The following is a 25,059-nucleotide window of genomic DNA, read 5'->3' as shown; positions in this document are numbered from 1 at the left end:
GTTGGTGCCCGGGCCACCGTGGCTGTGGCACGTGTTTTCCACACAAACGTCCCTCTGTGTTTTTTTATTTGGGTTTTCATTTGGAGCCGAGTGATTTCAGTCTCGAATAAATGTGATATGCGTTCGGTGACACACAGAAGCCATCCATCAGCCGTATCAAGAGTGAGGTTATGTGGGTGTGCGGCTGTGGTATGTCGTCCACGAAACCGCACCATATACGCCATATACTCCAGCTCACACAGATAAGATGCTCTCGCTCTGTTTAAAATATTGCTCACTTACACTTCCTGAGGGCTCATTCGTGGAAAACTTTTCCCTTAACCACATTCGCGTCTCGGGCTCATTCATAATGAATTAAAAATTGTAGATTCGTAGTGATGAACACTCGCCACCAGGAAGACACCAGGAAGGTAATGTTTAGCAATTTTTCAAATGGATCTGCATAAATGTTGAAACAACTATACGTGACGGACGTAGCCCCGCGAAAGGTGACTGTAACGACGCCTGTACATCCACGTACGCTTATTGAAGAAATTCTTAAAACACGGAACAAAGCACTCGGGCAAAGTACTTCCGGGGGTAATGGGACTGAAAGGTTGGGATGCGCCAAAAGCAAGGGACGCGTACAAAATGAAGTTAATTTTATTCATCAGTTTTGTTTGTATGATTCGGCAGTTTTTTCCTCGACAAGGCGGAGTTCAGCGAATCGTGCCACTCACTTTTCATCGCTTTTCCCGGCGAGGTTTTGTTTCCACGAAAGTGTGTGTTTGTGTGTAGGGTGGTTCAGAGAGACACAAATTTCTGATTGAATACGATACACCTCTCGATGGAATTGGCTGAGTGAGCGAAAGGTAATTTTCCTTGACTATAATACAGTGCTGGAGAAAATTAATCTCACGGTGAATGCCAAAAATGACCTCTATTTGTTAATTTATACATTTTTAACAATCATACGATGATTTATGAAATTGAGAAAATACAATGAGATGGAAATTCTCCAAAAAGTATGATACGATGTCCATAGACATTTGGAAAACTGTATGAGTTGTTAAGACAGAAACATATGCCAGAGACGCACTTCAAGAACCATACATTTGGAAGAAGGTGAAGCTCAGCCTACCATTTCTGGCTTTCTGTGACTTGATTTTTCCGGTATCATGATAGTCAGTCATGCGTACGGGAAGGCGGCCTGGGTGGGATTTCCTCGAAAGTCCTGCAGTGTGAAGACCAGCGCCGCCGTCTTCTCAGCCACGAATCGCCACGAAAATAAAATAATTAAAAAGTCTATAACAAATTGCAAATTTTAGTTGATACGTAGAAGTCATGCAAGAAATCTGATTTATTATTTATTTTTCCAGTCCGCATTAATAGTTTTATCCAGCAATTTTTTATGTATCTCTTATTTTCCAAACCAATCAAATTTTTGTTTGAGAACAGAGCATCAACTTTACCATTATCAGATTTGTTGCAATTATTACATTAGTTAATAAATAAATAAATGTAGAACATTATAAAAAGAATATGAAAACGTATAATTAATTTTGTCCAGTACTGTACATACAATCATACTGTGAGCTTGGGGAGCTTGAGAATACATGAAAAGAAAAAGAATGAAGGGGACAATTAATTTGATGAACGCATGTTGTAACAACATTTTCCGTGCTGTTTGTAATGAATAAATTTTTCTAAGCCCAGGCACATAGAAGAAGCGAAACAAAATTCAAAAGAATTTGGCATTAAGTTTCTCAAATGATGTGTGTCTTGCCAAGTAAGTCGAATGAGAAAAGTCGCAGAATTTAAAATCAAATCAACATGTTCGGTTTACGCAGCTGAGGGAGAAAAGTTTAAATTGTTGACGCACAAAATTTCGGATCAATGTTTTTTTTGCACAAAAAAAGAGCGAACTCGCATACACAATGAGCATCATAATTGCGGCTTACTTTTCTCATTCCAAAAGTGTTTAATTTTATTTCGGGGGAAATTCACTCACTTTCACCATCAACGGCTGGCTTGGTAAGCATACGTTGGCGCATGTTTCATATCACTGCTCGAAATATACCCTTCACAGACCTCAACTTCTCTCACCAACATTCATTTTCCCTTTTTCGCTCTGCTCCTGTTTCCTTTTCCCATTTTGTTATGTGTGTGACAAACGTTTGTTTGTTTCGATGGCTGGAAATCAGCGTTAAGATTGTGTGTGTGTGTGTGTATTTTGTTCTACTTTTGTTAGTAAATCATAAAAATAGCTTTGCAATGCTTTCACTAAACCACGGTGACACCTTCCCAACCCAGGAGGAGGAAAATGCCTTCCAACACCTCCTCAAAGTCCTTCCTTCCTTTCTCACCGGCACAAAAACCATCCAAAATTTGTATCAACATTTGTATCCAATAGAGAACATATTGTAAGCGGTGTGCACATTTCGATCGTACTAACCGGCGATGGTTGTGTCCTTTCCTTTTAAGCTTCCTCTTCCCTTACTTAAGTCCCCCTTTTCTACCCGAGCTTGCACAAAGGAGTGAGGGGTTTTTTTAAATATTTTTTTGCTTTAATTTTATGTTGTTGAGCTTTGTCTGGGATGTTTTTGGTTTACAAACTACCAAAACGGACTGCTGCTGAGTCGCGATAGGAGCTTTGTTTAACGTTTGCTTTTTAATGCTTACATGTAGTTACACACATACACGTACACGGACACTCACACATACACATATTGAGAAATCTAGTTTATGTTTTTTGTTTGTTCGTTAAACGTTAATGCTTTGCCTCTGGTGTGGTTTTGTTTTGCTGCTTATTCGATTTTTTGAAGCAGACAATTTCAGCTTTATCAAATCCAGTTTTTGGTGCTTGCTTCCGATTTGCGTTTGGATTGCTGGAAGCTTACTTAATTTTACTATGTAAATTGTGCATGGTTGTGCGTGTGTTTTAAAAGTGAACCCTATTTGGTTGGTTTTTCCTCTTCTTGGTATGGTTTACGGTATGGTCATTTACTTTGATAATCGATTGCTGTTGCACCAAACTCACTGTGGTGTGAATCGTTGTCGAGCTTGTTGTTTTGGTGGTGTGGTTCACCTGTTTAGCTTTAGCTTAGCGATAATTGACATTTAAATTTAAATATTTACCTGGCTAGTTTAAACTCTGTTCAAAAGGGGGAAATGTTGAGTTAGTCGGATTCTTGTTTACTGTTTATTCCCACCGCTTTCCCCGGTTTAGTGTTTTGCCTTTTGCATGGTGCATTTGCGCCTTTTGTAGATGGTTCTTAAGTTAAAGTTGTTTGTAATTTCGCTTTGCTCGCGTTACCGATTCTCTTTTTTGCCACATTTTATTTTATCATAAATTTAGTTTACTCTTTGGTTTATTGTTGCGACATTGAGAGTTTTATTTAATTGGGTTTTCTAATGAATCTGCCTTCGAAAGAGTTTGGTTGTTTGGCTTTTTTGCCAGAATCATTGTACGACACATTTTACTTAATTTTTTTGTTTATTAATTTTGAACAACAATTCATGTTTATTGGGACAACCCCGGTTTGGGGGATCGTCTCGTTAAGTTATCCCTACATTGCTACGTTTTATTGGGGCTGTATTTAAGTAAAGATAAATTTTAAACGACAGGCATGCATGCATTTCCTTACGGATTTAGTGTACGACTACTAGGACAGTTCCATCAATAACACGTATATGTTGGTTTAGGGGAGACATCAGTTAAAGTACTTCTTTTACATTGGTTTAGCGTGTTTTTCAAGTGTCTTTCGAACGGTATCAACTACGCAAGCAGCTAGTGAACGTTCGGGGGAGGATTTTGTTTTTAAATAGTTTTGTGTTAATCATGTGCATCATATGTTTAGTGTTTTGTTATGCAAAGCGTCGTCCTCGGCAAGCTATGTTGAGGTGTTGTGTTAGCAACTGTTGTTTGTTTATTCACAAATTCCAGCACAATATGTTTCTTTTAATAGTAATTGTGTCGTATACAAAATATAATCAGGGCTTTGATGGGAATGGAAATAGTCACAAACCCAATTAGCAGTTTAAACAGGTTTGACTTTATAAAGCAGCATATGAAGTATGTAGAACAATCGGCCAAAAATAAAACGTATGAAGAGGACTTTGAGCAAAGATTCAACTTCATTTCAAATAATTTAATATAAATCAAATAAATCATAAAATTAATAAGTGTTCTCAATATCTTAGCAATAAAGACATCCATGCACTACTGCTCTTCTTTCTTATAAAGTCAAATTCCTATAGCACTGCCATTAAAATTGACTAATGAAACTGAGAGATGATATTGTTAAAGTTAAATTCGTTTTTAACATAAAAATTCTATCTCAAAAACCTCTTTGTTAAATTGAGTGGTTTTGAAACAAAAACCACGGCTCAAATTTAACATTATGGGTCAAGTCCAGTCAGTTCAGTCTAGGTTAGCAGCAAAACTTTTACCAATTTTTAAGAAAACAAGTGAATGTAAAAAGATTGACACAATCTGTTTGCAGGAATACTAAAAATATACCAAACAATTGATTATGGTCGGCTGGGCATAATGGGATGTGATCACTCTCGGGCAAGAATGTACATCAAAATGGTGCAAAAGTTCCGCGAACGGTCTCGTACAAAGGACCAGCCTTAACAAAACCTCTTCTAAGTATCAGGGCTAGACGTTTTTGTCTACGTAGGCCGAACAAGTCTTAGAAGTCATAAATAACCAGACATAATCTTAAACAATATTTAACAAAATGGGAAAACATCTTCTTTGGCTCTTCTTCTTCGAGAGGCATCAGCCAACCATTTCTAGCTTCTTTGCCATTCATTGAGCTGGGTAGTCAGTTTTATGTACAGAAAGACTGCCCGGAGAGGATTCAATAGCTTAACCTGTAGCGTGAAAATGCACCGGTTGCTCGGTAGGTCTTGAATATTGGTAATACTCAAAAAACATTAAAAGAGATATTAAAGTACTAAAAATATTAGGGAAATTTTAAATAATAAAGAAAATCTTTATAAAGAAAACTTTTAAAGAAAGTCACTTTTTAAGATTATGGAAAATGATTGCAAAATCTTTTCTCTAGATTGTTTAAGTTTTTGTTTTGACATTCTCAACATTGCTTAGGTACGATCAATAAACTATTCTGCTACGCGGCTGAATAATATTTTGAATAAAATTTTTGAAAAATTATAGAAGAAGAAAGGAGTAAAACATAATTTTAAATGATATTTAAAACTATATGTGCTTTATATTTATCTGCCTTTTAATTCATCTAGTTACTATACTTTACTTTCAAAAAACAATTCCTGCGATGCTTAAACTTACGCTTGTGTGTTATGATATTACTTCGTTCGTGCCTGTTACCTGTAAAGTGTGTAAAATATGTTATACAAAAATCTCTAAGCCGTACAAAAATGTGTCAACGAGCGTGGGGGCGTGGGGAAGTGGGATAACATTTTGCCAGTATTAACGAACAATATTCACAACAAAATTCATATCAATCTGTATCACTTTTAATGCGTCCGGTACGGAACGAGAAACTAGATGTGTAGAGGGTCCGTTTGCATGTTTAATCGCTTTTTAAAAATTTACATTACCCGGTGCACAATATTGAGCTTATCGTTGAGTAAAATTTAGTTACTTATCTCTGGCATTTTTTCCATTCTCGTTGCTTAAATCAGTAGTTGCATCGTGGCAATTGATCAGTAATGCTCTTGAGGGGTTTACTTGCATGGTTTGGTTTTAATATAAATTATCAATATATAAATTTTGTCTCTGGTTTTTGTGTTTTCCTTTTTCCTGCCTATCATAACGTGCTCTTAACCATGGTGTCTATGCATTTCCATTCGGTAGCATTTTACAGTTAAAAAAACTAGCATAATCGTCGTTCAACATGATAAATTGTGCGCATCATTGTGCGTTGTTTGGTTTTGTTTGTGAAATTTGTTTTAATATATAATTTCTACCTTACTTACGGTTTGTCATCTGGTTCAACGATTGTGTGTGATTGTGTGTATGGCTGTATGCATAATGTGAAACCGCTGTGTCGTCGATCTGGTACATGTATTCCTGGATGGTGGCAATGGTTCTGTAGGATGCCTTGGAGCGTTGTCCTGTTTGATGATGCAGTGCTGGTTGGTTGTTTGTTGCGTGGAGAAGAACCTATTGATCTACTGGTTAGTAGAAACTGAAATGAAAGTTATTTAGGGAGAATCTTAGCAGTTGGTTGGAAAATTGAAATGGGGAACATTTAAGATACAATGACACACATGTTTGCCGAGTTGGATTTTGTTCTGAGCAGCAAATAATTGAAAAAGTTTCAATAAATAAATACAGCAATACGACAGTGTTATATTTTACAGAATTTAAATCGAAATAAATAATAAGAACATAAAAATCAAAGTCTAAGCTTCGTACAAAAATTCAATCTTCCAGCTTTAAACATTGTTTGGTTAACAAATATCACGAAAACTGATTGCTTACATGCTTGCTCAACCAGATGTGTTCAATCGATTGATTTTGAGCAGTCCTGCACACCCACACACACAATCACATATAACCGAAAATCTCAATCACGTCACGTGCGTTACTGATTTGTCAGCTGAGAAAGTGCTCATCTGTCTGCAGTGCCACGTGACGACTGTCTTGATCTTCGGTGCGTTCAGCAATTGTTATTGTGGCACATTTACGTCACTCACGTTTGAAATAATATGAATAGCAATGAGCTTTACGACGACAAGTCGAAACGATACCAGCACACGTGAAGACGAGTTGAGCTGTTGTTGGTGCCTACATCTGTTACAACGTAGATTTTAATTAATTTTCAACGACTTACTGCAAATTAAAAAAGATACAAAACATTTTTTTTTAATAGATTTTCCAAGAAATAACGACCAGTAAAGAAATATTCAATTGCTGCTCAAAAATCTTTTGAAATAAAAATCTTCTAATATCTTCTGCAATTTTTAAGAAGTAAATTTCGGTCGTTCAATTAAATAATGGTGCTCAGACTAATCTTTAATGCTTGAATTCTCACTCTAGTTTCTAGTCAACAGTCATGTCAAGTGACAATTCCTTAAAGAATAGTAGAACAGATCGAAGTTAAGTACGGGAATGGAATATGAATCACTCTCTCCGAAACAAAATCAATACGGGAAGTAATTTGGTACGAGAAAGGAATAGTAACTTTACGAATCAGCAGGTACTGGCTGCGGTCACGTACATAAACGTTTTCTGCATGGCAAAACAAGCAGGTCAAACATCATTCCCCTGCTGCTTAAGCGAGAAATAGAGCCGTCAATCAGGGTCGGGTCAATATTGTGTCTACGTGGCTTTGCCGTTCCAAGAATTACGAAACGTAATTGTTGCTTCTACGTTCAACCGTGTCTGGCTTTAAACTTATTTGTTACTTATCAGTGACATAGAAACGATTTCAGTCGATGTTCGTTAAGAATTATTCAAAATAAAAAGAAAACACTGAAACTCACCTTTGCTGCCTAAAGGTATGCAATATGCTTTTCTTACATCATTTCTTGAACAAAACATTTTCCTGCCAGCTTTTCTTTGCTTGCAATGCTTCACATCATTTGATTGATGGGGCATAAACCGTGTTGATTGTGCAGTTTAAGTTTTCACCGATTGGCAAACACGAGTGCATGACTCATCATAACAACTGAACTTTAACTACTACCATTATAATCAATCTAAAACCAAAGCATTTATGTTTCCTGCTGACAGTATACCAACAAAGGGAATGAAAGAAGAAAAAAAAACAATCCAACACTCACTTTTATAGTTCCGTTTGCGACACAAACACACTCACTCACATACACACACACACACACACACACACACACACACCTTTTGTTAGACGCTTCCGTCCGTGCCTGCTAGTGTGCTGCTTGTTGGCTTTTAAGCGCCCTGCAGAATGTTTTCTTTGGCAACGCCACCGTTCGCCCCTGGCTGCAGTAAGTCCAGCGATGGTTGCAGAATAAGCGGCGAAGTGATCACCTGTATCGGTCTGGGAAGAGGATGACACACATACAAATATACATACATACACACACATACAGTGCAGTTAGTACAGGGTTCCGAGTCTGGAGGGTTATCCGGTATGCAGTAGCAAGGGTGGCAGAGTGGTGTAGGTGGCAGCAGTATGGAGGAAAATGGTGAGCATTATTCATTCACACGGTGCACGGTGGGAGCGAAATGAAAAGAATACAGCATCCGATACAAGCGCAATTAACGTGGTTTTCCCATATTGCCGTGCTCAGATTTGCATGCGAAAATGGAAAATGCTAGGTTATTGCTAACTTGGTGCGGTAGCGGAGAGCAAAAACGTAATAATAAAAAAAACCTTTGAAAAATCGTTCCTTTCTTGCCGGCTGGTATCAGGTGTACAATTTTTCATTTTCCAAAACCTAATCTTCTACCTAGCGTACAACCGAACCAGCGCATTTTCCTGTCCCGTTCAATTTGCTCATGTGAATAATTAGTGCATTCAGGTGAGTTTCAGCTTTGCTTCTTCCGATCACAGTAATCGGAAGCAATGATGGAAAAAAACTGGAATCTCAAAACAATAGGCAAAGCACACCGAACTTAGCATCATCATTTCACACAGCGTTGCGCGAAAACTTTGCGCTAGAACTACGGTACGTCCACTGCGGCATAATCAACCATAATAGATGTAAAACAAATACATTCACACACACACACATATACGTTTATAAAAAGCTGCACAGACAAAAACACACACACACACACACGGGAACACCAAAAAGGAAATGGGAATGGGATAGCATACGAAGCAGGATGGGAGCAAAAAGGGAAACTCGTGTAAAATGGCAATGGGTTTTTGCTATGCAGCGGAAAACTTACTCGCCAATCGGTTGAGCCGTCCGGGAACCGTGCAGAGCTTGGGCCGTGCGTGCACGTGCAATCAGCGTCATCACCGTGCGCTTGGTGGGATTCATGGTCGATCGGGGTCCTCCTAGCAGGGGCCGCTTACGTGCTGCAGTCGGTGAAAGGCATGAACGAAAAACACCGGCAAGAAAAATACATGTGAATGAGTTTTTTTTCTCTACCGCGCCCATTATTCTACCCAAACGCGGCAGGGGAAAAAAGGATCGCGTAATACAGAGGTGTCAAAGTCTTTTTGATTACATTAAGCATACAACATTTTCAACTTGTTTTCTAGTTTATCGTTGGGAAGAATCGTAGAAAATCCGAGAAAAATATATGCGATGATGTAGTGATTCGTATAAGAATTCTTAATGCTACCTGATATTAATTTTTATAGTCACACCATTCTATTGTATACAGCTTAAAAACTAGATAGTCAATGTTTCTTATTTGTTAAGAATAGGAAATAATTGCAAATGCGAAATGCAAAAAATTGATTGATTCGAAGTGTCTGCCGTCAGCCTCCTTATTCGTTTGATTTGTAGCAAGATAAATTATTTTCACAATAAAATATAAAATCACTGGTCTTCATACGGCAAAAGCGGGGTTTAAATCTCATCCAGACCAAGACCGCTCGCGGCAGGCTAAGAACTCTCGGGGTTGAAATGCCGTGTAATGTTACAGTTTTGTATTAATATTGTTTTCTATTCAGTCTATGCTCTTCTGACATTTGTGCTTGATTCTTTAATATATTATTTGTTTCAAAGAGCTTGTACTCTCCTTGCAATTCTCCTTGTTAAGCTTGAACTCCTAAGAAAAAGATGTTTTACAACAATTTAAATATCTTGTTTGGATCATACAATCTATGGAAGGTGAAGAAATTTCGTTTTGTTGTTTTATCGGCGCGGCCATAGAAAATGGTATCAGTGTATAAGTAAATTGTTTCCTCTCCGAGACGCACTTAAAGGATATGTTTGACACGCCTGGCGTAATGAGAATCACACCGGAAACACTCTTTACTGTGAGTACGTGGGTGTGTGTTTGAGTGTGTGTGTGTGAGAGTGTTATGCGCTAGGCGATTTTTATTATACTTTTGTGGAAATTAAACGAGAGCCAGCTTCAATTCCCGTGCAGTTTCCCACCCGTAGGTTCTCAGGAGGTCAGCTGGGAAATTTAGATTTTTGCGGTTGCGATTCGCAGAGTCTCGGAAGAGTTGCATTTTTTCATTAGTTTTTGCGAGCGTGTTTTTTTCCTACCGTGTCCAGTGTTATGGTGAACTTACCTAAGCTAACGGCTTTCACACCGCGCAACGCCGGATGCAGGAATGCATTGGCCGATTCGACGAACGCCAACGTTTGCGCGTCCAGGTCACTCGTAGGTAAGGCTGTGTGTGGGAAGAAAAAAGTTTAGTTTTAATTGGTAAGAAAAGAAAAACAAACGAGCAAAACTGTGAAGCCTGACCGCATGGTGTTGCTTCTCATTGCAGCAAAGGAACGCTGCTTAAAGATACATTACTGGCACTTGGGCAGAGTTAGTTAGGAGAAGCAACAAAAACGTTGTTAAACGTGGCCACAGTTGGGCTTAGCACGGTATGGTGGCGTGGTACAACTTTTGGAAACATTAATTACTGTCAGAGCTTTTGCTTGTTGGAACGTGTCGATTTTTTTGTAACGCTTTTCTCCCTCTCTCTCTCTCACTCTTTATCCATAGCAAACGAGCGTATGAAAGGGCTTTACGAAACGAAAGGCTTATTGAAGCGCAGAGTGTTCGGCTTTAATAGCGTTACTTCCACTTTTTCTGCCTTCCTGGGTGAAACTTCTCTAGCCGTTGGCTAACTTTTGGTGATCAAACAGCCTTTTAATCCTTTCACTTCCGGGTTATGGCCGGTTTTAATCTGCTGCTCTGAAAAAATCGGGCCTGTGACTTACAATTCACAAAATGATTCGCCGAAGTCATGTTCACGTCCATCGGTTGCAGGAGACTGCTCATGTCTGCATCGTTCGACAGGAACTGGTTCTGCGATTGTTGGTGCTGATGGTGCTGTTGTTGCTGCTGTGATTGCTGTTGCTGCTGCTGCTGATTATGGTGGTGTTGATGATGCTGCGAAAGGTTAAGAAAAGGCGCACACAAGATGAGATAAATGCGCTCAGCTGGAGCTCAGCTGGAGGGTGACGTATGATTTCCTCACCGTGAGCGAGCTCGTCACATGCTGCAGATCCGTCACGACGGACGATGGTTGCGTGCTACCGTTCGTGCCAAGTTCCGATCCGACGCCAATGGACGCCGAGGCATTGCTTCCGGTCCCGAGCCCTGTGACACCGTTGGATACGACCTGGGCTGCGCTGACCACCACACCGTTCAGTCCGTTGCTGTGCGGCCCGTTAGTAGGCATGGTTCCGTTGGTGGTGCTTCCGGTGCTTCCGGTGCTACAACTGCTTCCGCTGCTGCTGATGCTCATGCCATTGGTGGAGAGACCGTTGCCGCAGCCACCGTTGAGCGTGTTATCATGGGCTGAGGATAGATTACTGGTCGCTATGGGATCGCCATCGGAAGGAAGGAGGAAGATAGATACGACGCATTCCAGATTATCCGTGTGGCATGCGGGTCCTGGTTATTCGAGCTTACCGTTTTGTGAATTTAATGCCTGCATTTCCCACATTTGCTCCTGTCGAATATCGTCATGGTAGTCCTGGAAAGGAAGAACAAACAGCAAGAATGTTGTTAAAACAGATGCGTGCAATACCTTGAAGCTTTTTAACAATTTCAAAATTAGCACCATAATGAATATTGGAAAAAGCTTGTCCAGCAACACATTTCAAGCCGGATGAAAAACTACACCAAATCAGGTGTGTAGCAACCGGACAGTACTATTTGTCTTATTAGCAAGCAATTTTCCCCACAATTGGTTTCGAACGATAGAAAAAAGCAACTCGAGGAAAGTGTCACCTACGCTGGGCAAAAAAACAAGCCACCACGTTTCACCCGAAGAAACCATAACTCAGCACAAAATGGTGGAGGCGTCTGTGTTGCAAACACAGTGCCGTGTGCAGTGCTCTCGTACAGTGCCGGGTGCAAGGATGCATTTTTTATGCACACAGCGACGAAAGCATATCATGATGCAAATGTCACAAAACACTTCTTCTTTGCTTCTCTCTCGCAAGAAAAGGAGTGCGGTTGAACGATCGCTTGTTGGTTCTTCTTTTTTGTATATATTCTTGCCCATTCGCTCTGCTGTCCCCATTACAGCAGCTCTGGCGTATCACAATGAACCGAGCGGTGCACTCGCGACCCGGACTGCTAGTACCATTACCGTGGCATATTTCTATAAAATATGCAAATGAATTGTACCAGTTTTTGTGACAAGTTGAAGCCATTACCTTTGAGTGGAGGCAAGTATCATGCTCAGCATTTCTAGCACACACTATCCCATGGTACGTACTACGATTGCTTTACAGTTGTAGTAGTAGTCTGTTGCACTCTGCATCCTTTCTTCATTTATCATGGATTGTGTGAGTGTGGGTATGTGAAGCACGACGATACAGCCAATTGTTCCGTGTGTAGTGTTGTTCTGTCACCCTCGACCCATTATATGCGTTTGAAGAGGGTTGAGATGTACGGTTACGGTACGCCCACTCGGAATCACAGGCAATTTCTGCTCGGCAAAACAAAAAAAGTTGCGGTACGTTATGTTGGAAGTCATTCCGCGGTTGGTTTTTATTTGAAGTAAGCAATAAAAACAGATTGAAAAGATACAATGACGGCGCACGGTTGGGTAGCGGAACTCTAGTGCTGTAGAATGCGTGCGATCGTAATTCATGTACGAAATGGTACGATTCGCTTGGAATATTCAAATATTTGTCGTCTCTACTGGGTACTAGCAGGAGAGATTAATTTTTATTTCAGTAAAATATTGCTTTCTGTTTGCAAAGGTTGGTTTGTTCTTGTTACAGACGGATGTTGAGTCGCCTTATGCTTCCAAAGCCCGCGAATATTGTTTATTATTAAATAAATTCATTGTATGCTTCCAAGGGAATGCAATTGTGGATCAAATTAAAAAAAACATGTCAGATAAAAGAATCCGTTTCGCCTAAATTACATCGTTTGAAGTACATACAAACTTGATACACTTGAAACTAGGAGAATAATCTAGGGAGATACATTAAAAGAGAAACATTATGCAAGAAGAAGCCAGAAGTAGCCAGTAGGCGTTTTGAGGTCGCAGTGCCAAAGAAGAGGAGGAATAAGAAAAAGAGAATAGTTCTGGGTACGAGGTGGCTTAGGTGGGGTTTGATCCACAGTCCTGCAGCGTGAAGCCGGTACCGCTATCGCCTCGGCTACCGGACCAACACTGCTTAATAATTCAGAATTTATTAGTCAAATTATGTTTATTTTTAAAATAACTTTTAATGAGGTGTTCTGGATTGTTTTGTTCCAAAAAACTTTCAATATCGTAAATTTATTATAATTTGACAGTTGGTTCAGACACAGGACTGACTATCCAGCAACGGGTAAAATCAAGTCTCAGAGAGCTAGAGGTTGCGTTCCGAGACCTTTTGAGGTTGTAGAGCCAAAGGAAAAGTAGAATAACAATTGAGTAATCTAGTTTATTTTTATTGTGATAAAACTTTATATAGTTTTTTGAAGCAATCAGATGACTGAGTCGGTAGTGGCACCAATCTTCACACTGTTCGATTCGAAACCGAATCTCGTCTGTACTTTCACCGGCCACAGGGCATATGTAGAACAGAAATATAAAGCTTGGAAAATAATTAAATCATGAAAGTATAATGTAACACTGTCAAGGAACACTTCAAAAACTAATCAAAGCCAAGAGAGACATGTCGAGGTTGTGAAACCAAAATAAAAGCCTAAGAAGCTTTCTGAACAGCTTTTTTAACAAATTAGCTCTGCTATTTCTAAGTGAATCATAATCATTTTTAGCTTGAAATAATGTAATATTATTCGTACAATCCATAGCTAAGAGCAGAAATGAAAGATTACATCTGCCACAGATGCTTTGCGCCAGAGATCACATTAGCGCTAAATGAATTCGCATTCCAAAATCCTTTCGCTTGTTATAAACGGATTATAAACGGTGACAGTTTAAGCTGAGGCGCTTTGCTTAACGCTGTTCAAGCGATGGCTCTCACTCTGCTGGTGAATCCTTTTTTATCTCCCCAACCGAAGAAGTGCATCCAACAGTTGCACATCCTCAACATCAATGACATTGTCATGGTCACGGAAGTAAAGCTAGTGCACCGAAGCTAGGGACCGAAGCACTTGAAGAAACTAAAAGAGTGATTTTTCAATCCTCTTGCTTGGAAAGTAATCCGATTAGCAAGTGGTCGAGCCGGACCTTGGCCACTTTCAAAGCTATTGAAAGACCTAAAAGTCCCGGTTTCCGGTGCTGGAACGTTTCTGCCAGGATTTCGATAAACGTATGGCCGGTTGTCAATCGCTTTGTAATACTTGTGCGATGAAGTTCTGTTTGTTAATTAACAACTTAGCTTACTTTACAAAAACTCCTCCAGAAAATTTGAGGAAGTAGCCACTTGAAACATTTATTTGCATATTTTGTAAAATCAAAGGTAAGTTAAATGATATTTACATCAGTAAAACGAGGCTCACACCTTTGCCTGTTTAATTCAATGTACTTGAGCACCGGAATCAAGAGGTGTGTGTGTGTATATCAAATGGAATAATTTATCTGCTGCTCTTAAAGTCTTCGAAAGATCAAAGACGTGTCACGTCTCTAATGAACGAAATTCCTACGAATTTTTCAAGTAAATCACCAAAAGCCACTAGGTACGGCGAGTTCGGTACAGTGGATTGAAAAGTTTACACCCAACACCCGTTGGTACGCTGAAGGATCTGTTGAAGGGTGCCACAGGTTGGGTGCCACTGGTTGTGTAAGTAATTGCTAAGAGAATCAGGCTCGGAAGCAAACGGTTCCTACAAAATTGCTGGTGGGAAAAGTTTTACAACGATGTGTAGACGATTATTGACGCTGATCATTTACTGGCTGTCGAGGCTAATGGAGCATTAAAAAGCGATTCGAAAGATATATTTAGCCTAGGCATGCTATTTTCTTGCCCTCTCGTGTGCTGGTAAGAGTGTGTTTTTTGATTGATGTTGGGAATACTTTTCCTTGATTTTGTTTCAGCTCAAAGCAAGCGGGAAGTATGCCACACAGACTTGTTGAAATTCACACCGTAAAGGGAAAAATAAAATTAATTTCCATTTTTTTCTGTCTTAAGAAAAGTAACAGTTCTATATATATCCAAGTGTAAACGACTTTTCCTTACTAGTCTGCAAGCGTAAGCGATACTCGTTTGCAATAGCTTCCAGTTATAGTACAATTAAATTTGCCAAACAAACTTTCATAGCTGAAGCTCCACGTTCGTCACCATCTCAAACACTCGTCTCTCTTCTTGAGCAATTTTCTCATCCACATCAAACGACTCGTCACTCGTGCAGTTAGCGTACGCAGGCCACCGACCGAAATTTGTAACGTTGGAAGCCAGAGCAAATCAAACGGGCGTCCTTACGCGGCCATAGAACTGTTTAATTAACGACCCAGGGATGCCGACGGCCTTTCTACGTCTTCACGGATTCGAACAACTTTGTTTGCGCCCAGTTTCCCATCCCCAGCGCAGCGGTGCGTTGGTACGTCGGTGTGGAAGGTGGAAGAAGGATTAGCAAACTTGAAAAGCGACAAAACTTCGTCTGAACAACGAAGCATCCACGCCCCCCCAAAAACCGTCTCACTTTACTGCTCCATTACAATGGATAATTGTGTTCTATTGGATGGAAACGGATCACGTCGCTCTACATATTTTCGTGCACTATGAACGCTCACATCGGCTATACTCTATCGGCGGTGATAAGCACTGGGCTGTGGATAAGGTTGATCGTATCTTTATGATAGAAAGCTAATTCCTCTGAGTTAAAAGTGAACTATTTTCGCTGGCAGGGTAAGATGCACACTGTTGTGATACTATAAACTTTCTTGGAGTAAAGGCGTGAATCGATAATATAAACAGATCAAAATGATGAATCATGCTGAAGAATAGAGCATCATTTCCTCATTTACTCAAAAAACAATCGAGTGAGAAGGATTTTTATGAGAGCGCTTAAACGAACACAGTTCCGCTATTAAATACAATCAATGTGAACGCTTCCCTCCATTTAACATCGATGTAATACAATCTTATCCTCTCCAATAGCTATGAATTTCCCTATCCCGAATTCTTTTATCACCTTTGCAGTAATTGCATTTGTTCCACTTGAACGCGATGCCACCTTATTGTTCTTCCCAACGCGACGGATGAAACTTCAGCCAGTTGCAAATATTTAATTTCTACGAATGCAGCTCAAGGAGCAATAATTCGACAAGTAGATAAAGCCATCCAAAATCGAACGCAAAGAAAACTTTGTACAAAATCTGCACGTTTCCATTCGTTCGTTCTTGGGGCATTTTTGCCTTCGCTCAAAGATCGAATGGAATCGGTCGATCGGGGCAATGTGGAGCACAATATTTGGGGGCACGCAAAACGTTACGTTTCGGGTGCCGGATACGTAGCTGTGAAGCGTCTTGAAATTGGATTTTGCGATAAATCGGCACAGCTAGCCGGGCAGAGCTCATCTTGATCGGAGAGTAAACTCTGTCTTACGGGCGTACGGTCACGAACGTGGGCCAGCTAGTTCATCCCCGCCCGGCCGTATTCCGTATTCCGGGTGCTGGGCACAAACACACGACGCGGAAGTTCTTCAATCATACCGGTTCAAGTGCGAAAGAAAATCGCACTGAATAGCGAAAGCGGCTAGCTTTAAGCATTTCGGCACGTTCGGCACATTCGAATGTCACGTGCAGAAGGCAAGCGTTTTGCCCTGGCAAGACGCTTCCGTTCCCGAGGTTCATCAATTGGATGCTTTCCTCAAGGACACTCCACACGGGACGGTCCTGCTGTCGAACGAATGGTTTTCCAACCGAAGGAAATAAAGCTCACCTCACCAGCTCTGAGGCTCACCGTTGGACGAACCGATGCTTCCAATGGTGGAAGTTCGTGCCGAGTTGCACGGCGTACCCCAATCGAACGATAGCATCGGTTTGTATTTCATCAACCTTTCAGCCCGGATCGTACTTGAATGGCGGCGTGGTTGATCCGGTGGCTGAGCATCTCGATAATGCAAATCGGACCCGGGGTTGTGCCATTCGTGCCGGGATACAGATTCGGGCGGATAAGGATAAGAAAATCTACATTTTAAATACCGCACGTAATTTGTGTTTCAATGAGCAGCGAATTACGATGTGCAAATGTGTGCTTTCAGAGCCATTTTAAACTTAAACCCTGGAAAACTCAGGGAAAAGGCTTACAATGCACATCGGAGGGTGTGTGACATTAGTCGATGGTGTGTTGGTTTCGTAATCGATGCAATTGTTGAATATATTGTTTGCAATGGAATATTCAAACGGGAAGCGAAGCTGGAGTAGCTTCTTTCCGATTGAGGTTGGCAATTTTATTGTCCTGTGACTTCATACTTCTATTTGATGAGTAAACTTTAAAGTTTATTTTATTCAGAAGATTCTAGATGTTAGTAAACAGCTAAAAATAGCAGACCGACTCCTATTCAGCTAGTGATGAAGAAGAAGAGAGGTTTCGTTCCAGCATATATCAGCGAAAAATGCAATTAAACTTTAATAGTGTGGACGCTCATTTATCCTACTTCAAAAAAGTTTGAAGCTCGACGATTAGTTATTCTATTGGTCTCGACAGTATTCTGAAACCAGGTTTTGAGATCTTCAAGGAAAGAGAGTAAAAGAAATGACAATCTCTTGGAAGTAGGTCAGTAGAGTATGGTGAGCACTGAATACTGATTTCTCGCTGGAGCTCTGAAGGCGTGCTGTTGACGAGTTTTGTCCTGGATTTGCTGAGAATGATGAATGAGGATGATTGAGGTACGTTGCAAATAGCACTGGTGCGTTACATTCGAACATTTCCCAGTGGCTTAGTTCCATCTTGAACTATCAAATGGCTGCAAGGTCTTTGTTAGATGGGAATCTGTTAAGACTCATAATTTGATATTTTATTGAACTTGAAGTCTTAAGTTCTTCAACATGTTCCTAGGATTTCATTGCAAGTAATCCATAAAAAAATCAGAATTTTTACATGATTAGTCGCTATCGACAGACGAAGAACTCACCTTGTAGAAAAGCTTTTACCTGTATACAAGATATCGAGTAGCGTTGAATGTCTAATAGCTGGATGTTAAAAACCTCATGCCAGAGAACTCTGCAAACTTATTGGAGAGCTATATAAGCCATATAAGGAGAGCTATATGGTACTAATCATTGCTAAAAATGAATTTAACAGCTGGTAACATTTTAACATTGCGAGCAGATGTATCGTTGTAAATTATTTGCCTGTCACAAAATCCTTTAATTGATATATGCATCACAAAAGACTTGTCCCCACTCCCTGCAATACCTATCCCTCATCTCGCATCAGCACAAAACAAAAAGCAAATTACGCTGAAGCCTCCATTCATCATCACTTTGCGGGGAGCATTTTAATGCCAGCCAAGGTACTTAACTTCGATTTAGTCAGGGAAACGATAGGCGCACGGCAAAGTAGATGAAAAATGACATCTTCATGCGCTTTTGTGTGGGTGAGATTACGCTCGAGCAACCATCCTTCAGCAACTTAAAGAACAGCGAGCGCGGGCGAACCGTTAAGCTCAAGTGTGGCTCCGGCTGGGGTAGACCAGCCATGTTAAGAGATGCTGTGCGATAAAGACGATGTCGGTGATGGTGTGTAGCTGGCACTTCCGATTAGTCGCTTTCAACTAACTTTCGGCTGCACAGCCGTCAGCCAGCGTCCAGCGTCCGGGACGATCTGACGTCGACTTGACCGGGGAAGCCATTTATCAAACCACCTGAACCGTTTTATTAGCGGTAGCAACATGCATCCATCACCCACCGACCCCAATGGACATGGTCCCTTTGCCCCACGCATCTTGGCTCATCCGTCGAAGGCTGCCATCCCGCCGGGAACGGCAGCATTCAGCGCCGGAGCTTTATGACTTGCTCTTTTGACCGTGACTTGGGTACGGTGAAGTCCACCGCTCAACTTTGACAGCAATTCCCATGCACACCTCTAACCTCCATGAAGCGTACGATGCGGAATTGGCTTAGTTCACCGGTTTGTTAGGCTAATGTTTCGATGGGTGATTTTTAAATCCATACTTTCAACCTTAAGAGGACTCACGCTAAAAGCTAACTCGCGAAACAAATTCGGCAGCAAATCCATTGTTTATCATCCTCATCGTTCGTGTATTGATTCTATGAAACTGAGTCCTTAAAGTACAGCTGTTGTAGCCCGCAGGTGTTGCCGGTTCAGTAGCAGTTGATGATGAATTTATGAGCAAATTAATTAGCTTCCAAGTAACGACCGTGATTCGGACATCTGTTGCCCCAGTGCGCAGCGATATCCTGCTAGCTTGAACGCTAGCCGCCAGAGGTGATATTATTGAGAGTGACATAAGTTGTCCGAAAGGTATCCCTCTCTCTCTCTCTCTCTGTCGCTCTCTAATCCAGTTAATTGGAATTTATGTGACACCGCTGCCCAATTTTCCTGCAAACCCATTTATTTCGCTCCAAACGGACAAAGGAAATGTTGCTTCTTCGCATTGGCCAGTACTGAGGTTGGATGCAAATATTGGTGACGACGGGTTTTTGGTATTTGCTCAACTGACCACCAAACTAATATCGAAGTTCCACGACCGTCACGATAATAAAGGATCCTTTTTCGCAATCTTCATTAGCTGTTCGTGCGAAAAAGTTTTTCATTGAATCAACAATTCATCAACACCACCATATCTCATGACAGTAAACAAAGAATCAGGGGAGAGTTTGGTGGATACATTTCGGCCATTTTATTTCTTTTACTTGTGGCAAAAGTCTCCCTTTAGCCAACGAGAAACACATACTCACACCTAAAGAAGTCGCTCGCAAAAACACAGTCATGTGAGCCAGTTCTATGTCGTTGAAACGATTTGCCATTCTGACGTCGTGAGGCGTAATTTATGAGGTGGAAATGTGATTTAGCCGACTCGTCTCACATGGTACGTTTGGCCCGACGCAATGCCATCCGTACCGCAATGCTTTATTTTTACGGTTCCGGTGCACTCAGTCGGTCTGCGGAGTGTTTTGATTTCCCGAAAGGATGCCAGTCACCACAAAACGGAAAAAAGCAACAGCGCAAAAAAAAAAATCTGGACAGCTTCTGCGCTGCATTAAAATGCATGACCTGACTTGCATTGTGTTACTGCTGAGTCACTGTGGAATGTCAGACAGACAGGCAGAAGAAACAAAACGAGCGGTCGAACGGTTCTTGCGAAACAGTTTCGCTTAACACATAGCAAACCGACGCGTGGGAATCTTTGTGAGGCATTGCTGGAATGCGGAACTTTTTGTGACGTTTGCAGTTCGCACGAGGTAACGATCAAAGTCAACTTTGACACCCTAGGCATGAAACGTCAACACAACTGTATGAGTGTTTCTTTGTAGTCGTTTTTTTAAACAATCTTTTCTAATTTTGTGGTTCAACTTCAGACATCTAAGTTACATGTAAGACACCACAGGCCAATAAATTACTCCCTTAAGGTCCGTCTCGATGGCAGGTAGAATCGAAAGCATTGAACAAACGCTACCAGTACAGGGTTTTGACAGGTCATACTGTAACATCAAAGAAAATGATGGGCATGTGGTGATGGCCGTACGCGTTCCCTTTTACCATCGCCACCAGGTTGGAGGCGCCATACAATCAACAAACCAGCCGCCTTTTCGGGCCCGATCAAGAAGAAAGTGACTAGAGCTAATTGATTTTGGGATGCTTTTCATTGGCAGAACGCAAAAATGTGCCTCAGGGGAGCTGTGTTTCAAACAAGGATGCGCATCAACGGTGACCATTTGGAAGAAAGTTTCAATCGGAAAAGGATTGCTCTTTGGTTTGGTGACCTTACCTCACATTGCTTTGAAGAAGGTCCTTTTGCTTAAGTCAATGTAGCGTTAATTTGGTATCGGAATTAATTGGAATCATGGAACAAGTGATATTTTCACTTTGAATTCCACACTGTCTGCTTTATCAAACCTCTGTGCGTTCGTTTGTTTTGATGATGTCAGGAGCACCATTTGTGTTACCTTGCCACATTAGATTTAACATTCTTGTTTACTATGTTCGGTGACCCGTTGCGGGAACAGCCCGAAAACCTGGAAACCATTTAACAATTGTCATTAGGACGGCTCCCATCTCTCTCGTGGATGTTGTTTTCAATTCCCGATAGCAAGTCAGTATCTTTTGGAATGTTATTCTACTGTAATCTACACAGTGACTTACCAAGAATTCCCCTGCTCGGCGTGGACAGCTTCCATATAGCCTTCCCACTCGTAGCATGAAAAGGCCAGCGTCTCCATTGGGACGAAGAATGAAAAGTGCCTGTTCGGCAAATTTCATTTTCAGCATCATGTTCCTGCTTGTTTGCTAGTTCTCATACAAACAACACGCGTTTTCGCCCGTGGTGACCTTTTCGAGGCTAGAGAATAAAGGCACGCACTAACGGCTGTGACAAACAATCGAACGGCTGGAAGCAAGCGCTGGAGCAAAAGCGACGTGAAAGCCGGTACGCATTTCATGTTACAATTTAAATGGATTCCTTTGATATGATCCCTTCGCCAGTTTAGGGAAGCAGGAAACTGGGTCGAAATCGAGTGACCAATGCGGAGCAGAATAGGTAAAGCAATCGTCATCCATGTTGCCTGTTCTTTTGGGCCATGTTTGGAGTGAAGTTTTGCCATATTGTAGGGGTAGAAACTTCGGTGGGATGGGTTTTTTTTGCTTTCGTAAGCAATTTTGCGAAAAAAAACCTTTCATCACAACATTATGGTTGATTTCGGTTGTTTGTTGTAATAGAAACTTGTGTCGGTCACCAAACTCCGCGATCGGAAGCAGGGAGCAAATTTTCTGCCATCACATTGATTTTAATGACCTACTCGTTTGTTGGCAAGAAGTAGGGCAAGGTGACATAAGTTGGCTTTCAGAACCCAAGTAAAAAATAGTTTGAAATTCTCTTTGAAAAATTGTATCACTTAAATTAAATCAAATTAATGCATTTTCATAAAACCACAAAAAATAACACAACATAGAATCTGGTTTTTCATACTTTATGCTAATTTTTGAAGTTATGCCGGGTATAACAATGCTCGTAAAATACTGAACCCAGCAGTATTGTTTTAATCAAAACGTCTAAAAACATTGGCGGGTTGCTCTGTCAGACAATAAATGTTAACTAAGGTAACGTGAAAATTATGAGCGTCTAGCAGAGATATTAACATTTTAAGTCCTTATATACTTATCAGTTAATGCAATTCGGTTGGTTTGGATAGAAAATCTTGCTAGAATGCATAACTCTTTTTGAAATGATAGCCGATGAAAATGGATAGCATATTTTGATGGGATTTAGATAGATAGATGTTTTAAAAATTATCAAACGATGAAGTACTAATTTTTTTTTAATATGTTTCTAAGCTTAAATATGCTTATATTGAGCAAATTGGCCGGGCCAGGACTATTTAAATTGAATAATATTTATAATCGCCCCAAAATAGCGTAAAGAAATTGTGAAGCATATTCTTAATTTTTGAGTAAGATGATTCTTAATCTTTGTTCTACTTTGTTATGTTCTTCTGAACATGAGAATAGTTATGTGAGCCACTCAAACCGTGCAAAACTCATATAAATTTAAAGAAATGGCAAATAAAAATTTGTATCCTTTTTTGATCTAGGAAGAGATTTTTTCATCAGTAGCTCATCAGCTCATTGCTCAAAAGAGAGCAGCATTTGTTTATGTTAATGTTTCATTTTTTGTTCATTCAAATGTAACGGTATCATTAAAGTAAGTCGTTCCTTATGAGTATAAAAAGTAACTGTAAACTTTTATATTTTTTATGCGTCTCAAATAACTTTGACGTCAATCTTTCAATTCCACGGCTCAATTGTCTGTACAGCAAACCAACACAACCAATTCATCGACTACGGAAGATTAAATACACTGTAAAAGTTTCTGCATTTGTGAGTTTCAAGTGTTAATAAGCATGAGAGGAACAGTTTTTATCTGAGGTCTAGGGGATCAAGAATCTAAAGAGTATTGAGGAAATGTCTAGCCAGACCAGAATTGGCTACACATTGGGCAAAAAAAGTTCTTCAGTCATGTCGAAAGCACTTCAAAAAGTATCTTTACAATAAATAATCTTAACAATGTTTAACTCTTAGCTCTCACTACCATTATTCAATGTATGGAGAGTAACAAGTAATCAAAATGTTGCACAACGACTAGATTTCGATATAACTCTCATCTCTGTCCGATTACCAATAAGTTGGATAATGGAATATTCTGTGGAGCGCGTTGTAAACGTGACGTGAAACAACAAGACGCGAAACGAAAACGAAAAGTTTTATGAACTCGTAGGTGGTTTTTGTTGTTGTTGTAGCTATATTTTTCTCTTTGCTTTGCTGCAGATACCATGGAAGCAAGTTGCGAGAAACCACTTTAATTTAAGCTTCAACTAACGTTTTACTACCACATCGCCATCGGCACCGGTTAGAACACTCGCCTGATGTAATAATATTGCCTTCATTGGATTTTTCCTCGTAAGAACGTCCGGCGCCTTGCACTACTGAACATCGGCTGAACAGCACTAGCAGCAACAACCATCCTCTGTGACTTTACTTCCGATTTGTAGACGCACCTAGCCCTAGCCGTTTCCGTATCTGGTATCGTACACGCAGCGATGGCCAATGGCACTAAGACATATATCTTTGGAGTTGAGGCTCAAACAAACTCTAACATTTCGCAACGCTTCAGCTATCGTCCGTTGCTTCCCATAAAGCAAAAGTGAGCAGCTTTAAGGGTTAAGTGTGCTTTTAAAGCTTTATTAGCCTGTTTCTGCCACTAAAAGCATTTGCTATGAAACGACGCATCCAGACCATCTACTCTGCACGATGTGGTGGGCGGTGGAAAACAGTGTTGTAAAAGTAGTTACGAAAGTCCAGAGCTGGTGATTCCGCTAGCCAAGCCGAACGGGGGGTTCGCAAAGCGTGAAAAAGTTTTCCACCTACCATCGTAAGGATGGGTCATTCCTGCTATTGTTTACAGTATTGGCACTTACCGGAACCAGAAACCGGCGCACTTCCGCCAGGGCATACGCGATACGAGCGTGTGCTTCCGCTGGTGCGGTGTAGGTTGAGATTTCCACGTGAAGGTCCTCGGACAGATGCGCGTATCGTGGATCACCGCTGAGTCGAAGCTCTTCCTCCTTTGGCGAGACGAGACAGGACAAAGGAAGGAGAGAAGAGTTAATAATCGATTCCTTATGCTCGTTCAACATTGTTGAGGGCACAGAGACGCACGGAGAAGATTCGTGGCTCGATGAGTAAGCGAAACTTACCTTCTTTCGGTCGCGCATCGATCCCTTGCCCAACACGGCCATTTTGCACATCGTTTCTTCCTGCAGCCGTTTGAGTGAGTTTCCTTTTGGTCCGAGCAGTTTACCGACAAAGTTGAACTGTGGAAGATATTATGCACATTCCAGAAGGATAAGTACGCAACTTATATTGATTATAACAAGTTGAAAAATGCATTACAATATAGTTGGTAGACAAAACTTATTGCATTATTTGGCTAGGAAAGTAGAAAAAAACCATCACTAATGATATTAATGAACAAAGTCTACTACACCTTAGGATGATCCCGCACAGGAACTTGCACTCGAACTGCAATTTTGATGGGCCTGTCTCGCGTTATGTCCAGCATTTTCTTTTTCTCGTGTACTACTGTGGGTGAACCTGAAACGCGGAATCAAAACAAATAGATGATTAGTTGAATTTTGTAATTTAAAAGCATGAAATCAAACAAATAGCCCTGTTAAAACAAAATCTTTCAAACGCCGAAGTCCGATTGTGCCGCAAATCGCTCAATGTTTGTCTTCCCTCGTAAACCCTTATTGATTGTTTTCTTCCACGATGAGGTTTTTTTGCAATGTAAATGCTTTCCTCCCCAGTCTCCCCCCCCCCCCCTTTTCCTACGTTGTGCTGCTTCATTAGACAATGCTTTCGTGCACTCAAAGTCGT

General features: G+C 40.7%; 1 protein-coding gene across 6 annotated transcripts in view; it reads right to left on the bottom strand.

Moving 5' to 3' along the window:
• Positions 1 to 1,929: 1,929 nt before the first annotated feature.
• LOC118504613 (KH domain-containing, RNA-binding, signal transduction-associated protein 2-like) overlaps positions 1,930 to 25,059 on the bottom strand; it is a 47,171-nt gene continuing 24,041 nt past the window's right edge. For 4 of the 6 annotated variants that reach the window (XM_036039292.1, XM_036039288.1, XM_036039289.1 and 1 more), the window contains exons 3-12: positions 24,668 to 24,774; positions 24,378 to 24,494; positions 24,099 to 24,245; positions 11,498 to 11,561; positions 11,061 to 11,404; positions 10,801 to 10,972; positions 10,155 to 10,256; positions 8,849 to 8,981; positions 7,832 to 7,991; positions 1,930 to 6,158 (exon numbers count right to left, since the gene is read on the bottom strand). In XM_036039292.1, the coding sequence (XP_035895185.1) occupies positions 7,883 to 7,991; positions 8,849 to 8,981; positions 10,155 to 10,256; positions 10,801 to 10,972; positions 11,061 to 11,404; positions 11,498 to 11,561; positions 24,099 to 24,245; positions 24,378 to 24,494; positions 24,668 to 24,774 (1,295 nt within the window). In that variant the 3' untranslated portion in view covers positions 1,930 to 6,158; positions 7,832 to 7,882. Of the gene's footprint in view, positions 6,159 to 7,831; positions 8,068 to 8,848; positions 8,982 to 10,154; positions 10,257 to 10,800; positions 10,973 to 11,060; positions 11,405 to 11,497; positions 11,562 to 24,098; positions 24,246 to 24,377; positions 24,495 to 24,667; positions 24,775 to 25,059 lie in introns of those variants that run through there. The other 2 variants (XM_036039294.1, XM_036039293.1) reach the window with 2 other exon arrangements.

The sequence above is a fragment of the Anopheles stephensi genome, chromosome 2, assembly GCF_013141755.1.
Source record: "Anopheles stephensi strain Indian chromosome 2, UCI_ANSTEP_V1.0, whole genome shotgun sequence".
NCBI classification, from domain to species: Eukaryota; Metazoa; Arthropoda; class Insecta; order Diptera; family Culicidae; genus Anopheles; species Anopheles stephensi.
This window is presented reverse-complemented; position numbering and strand designations above follow the sequence as displayed.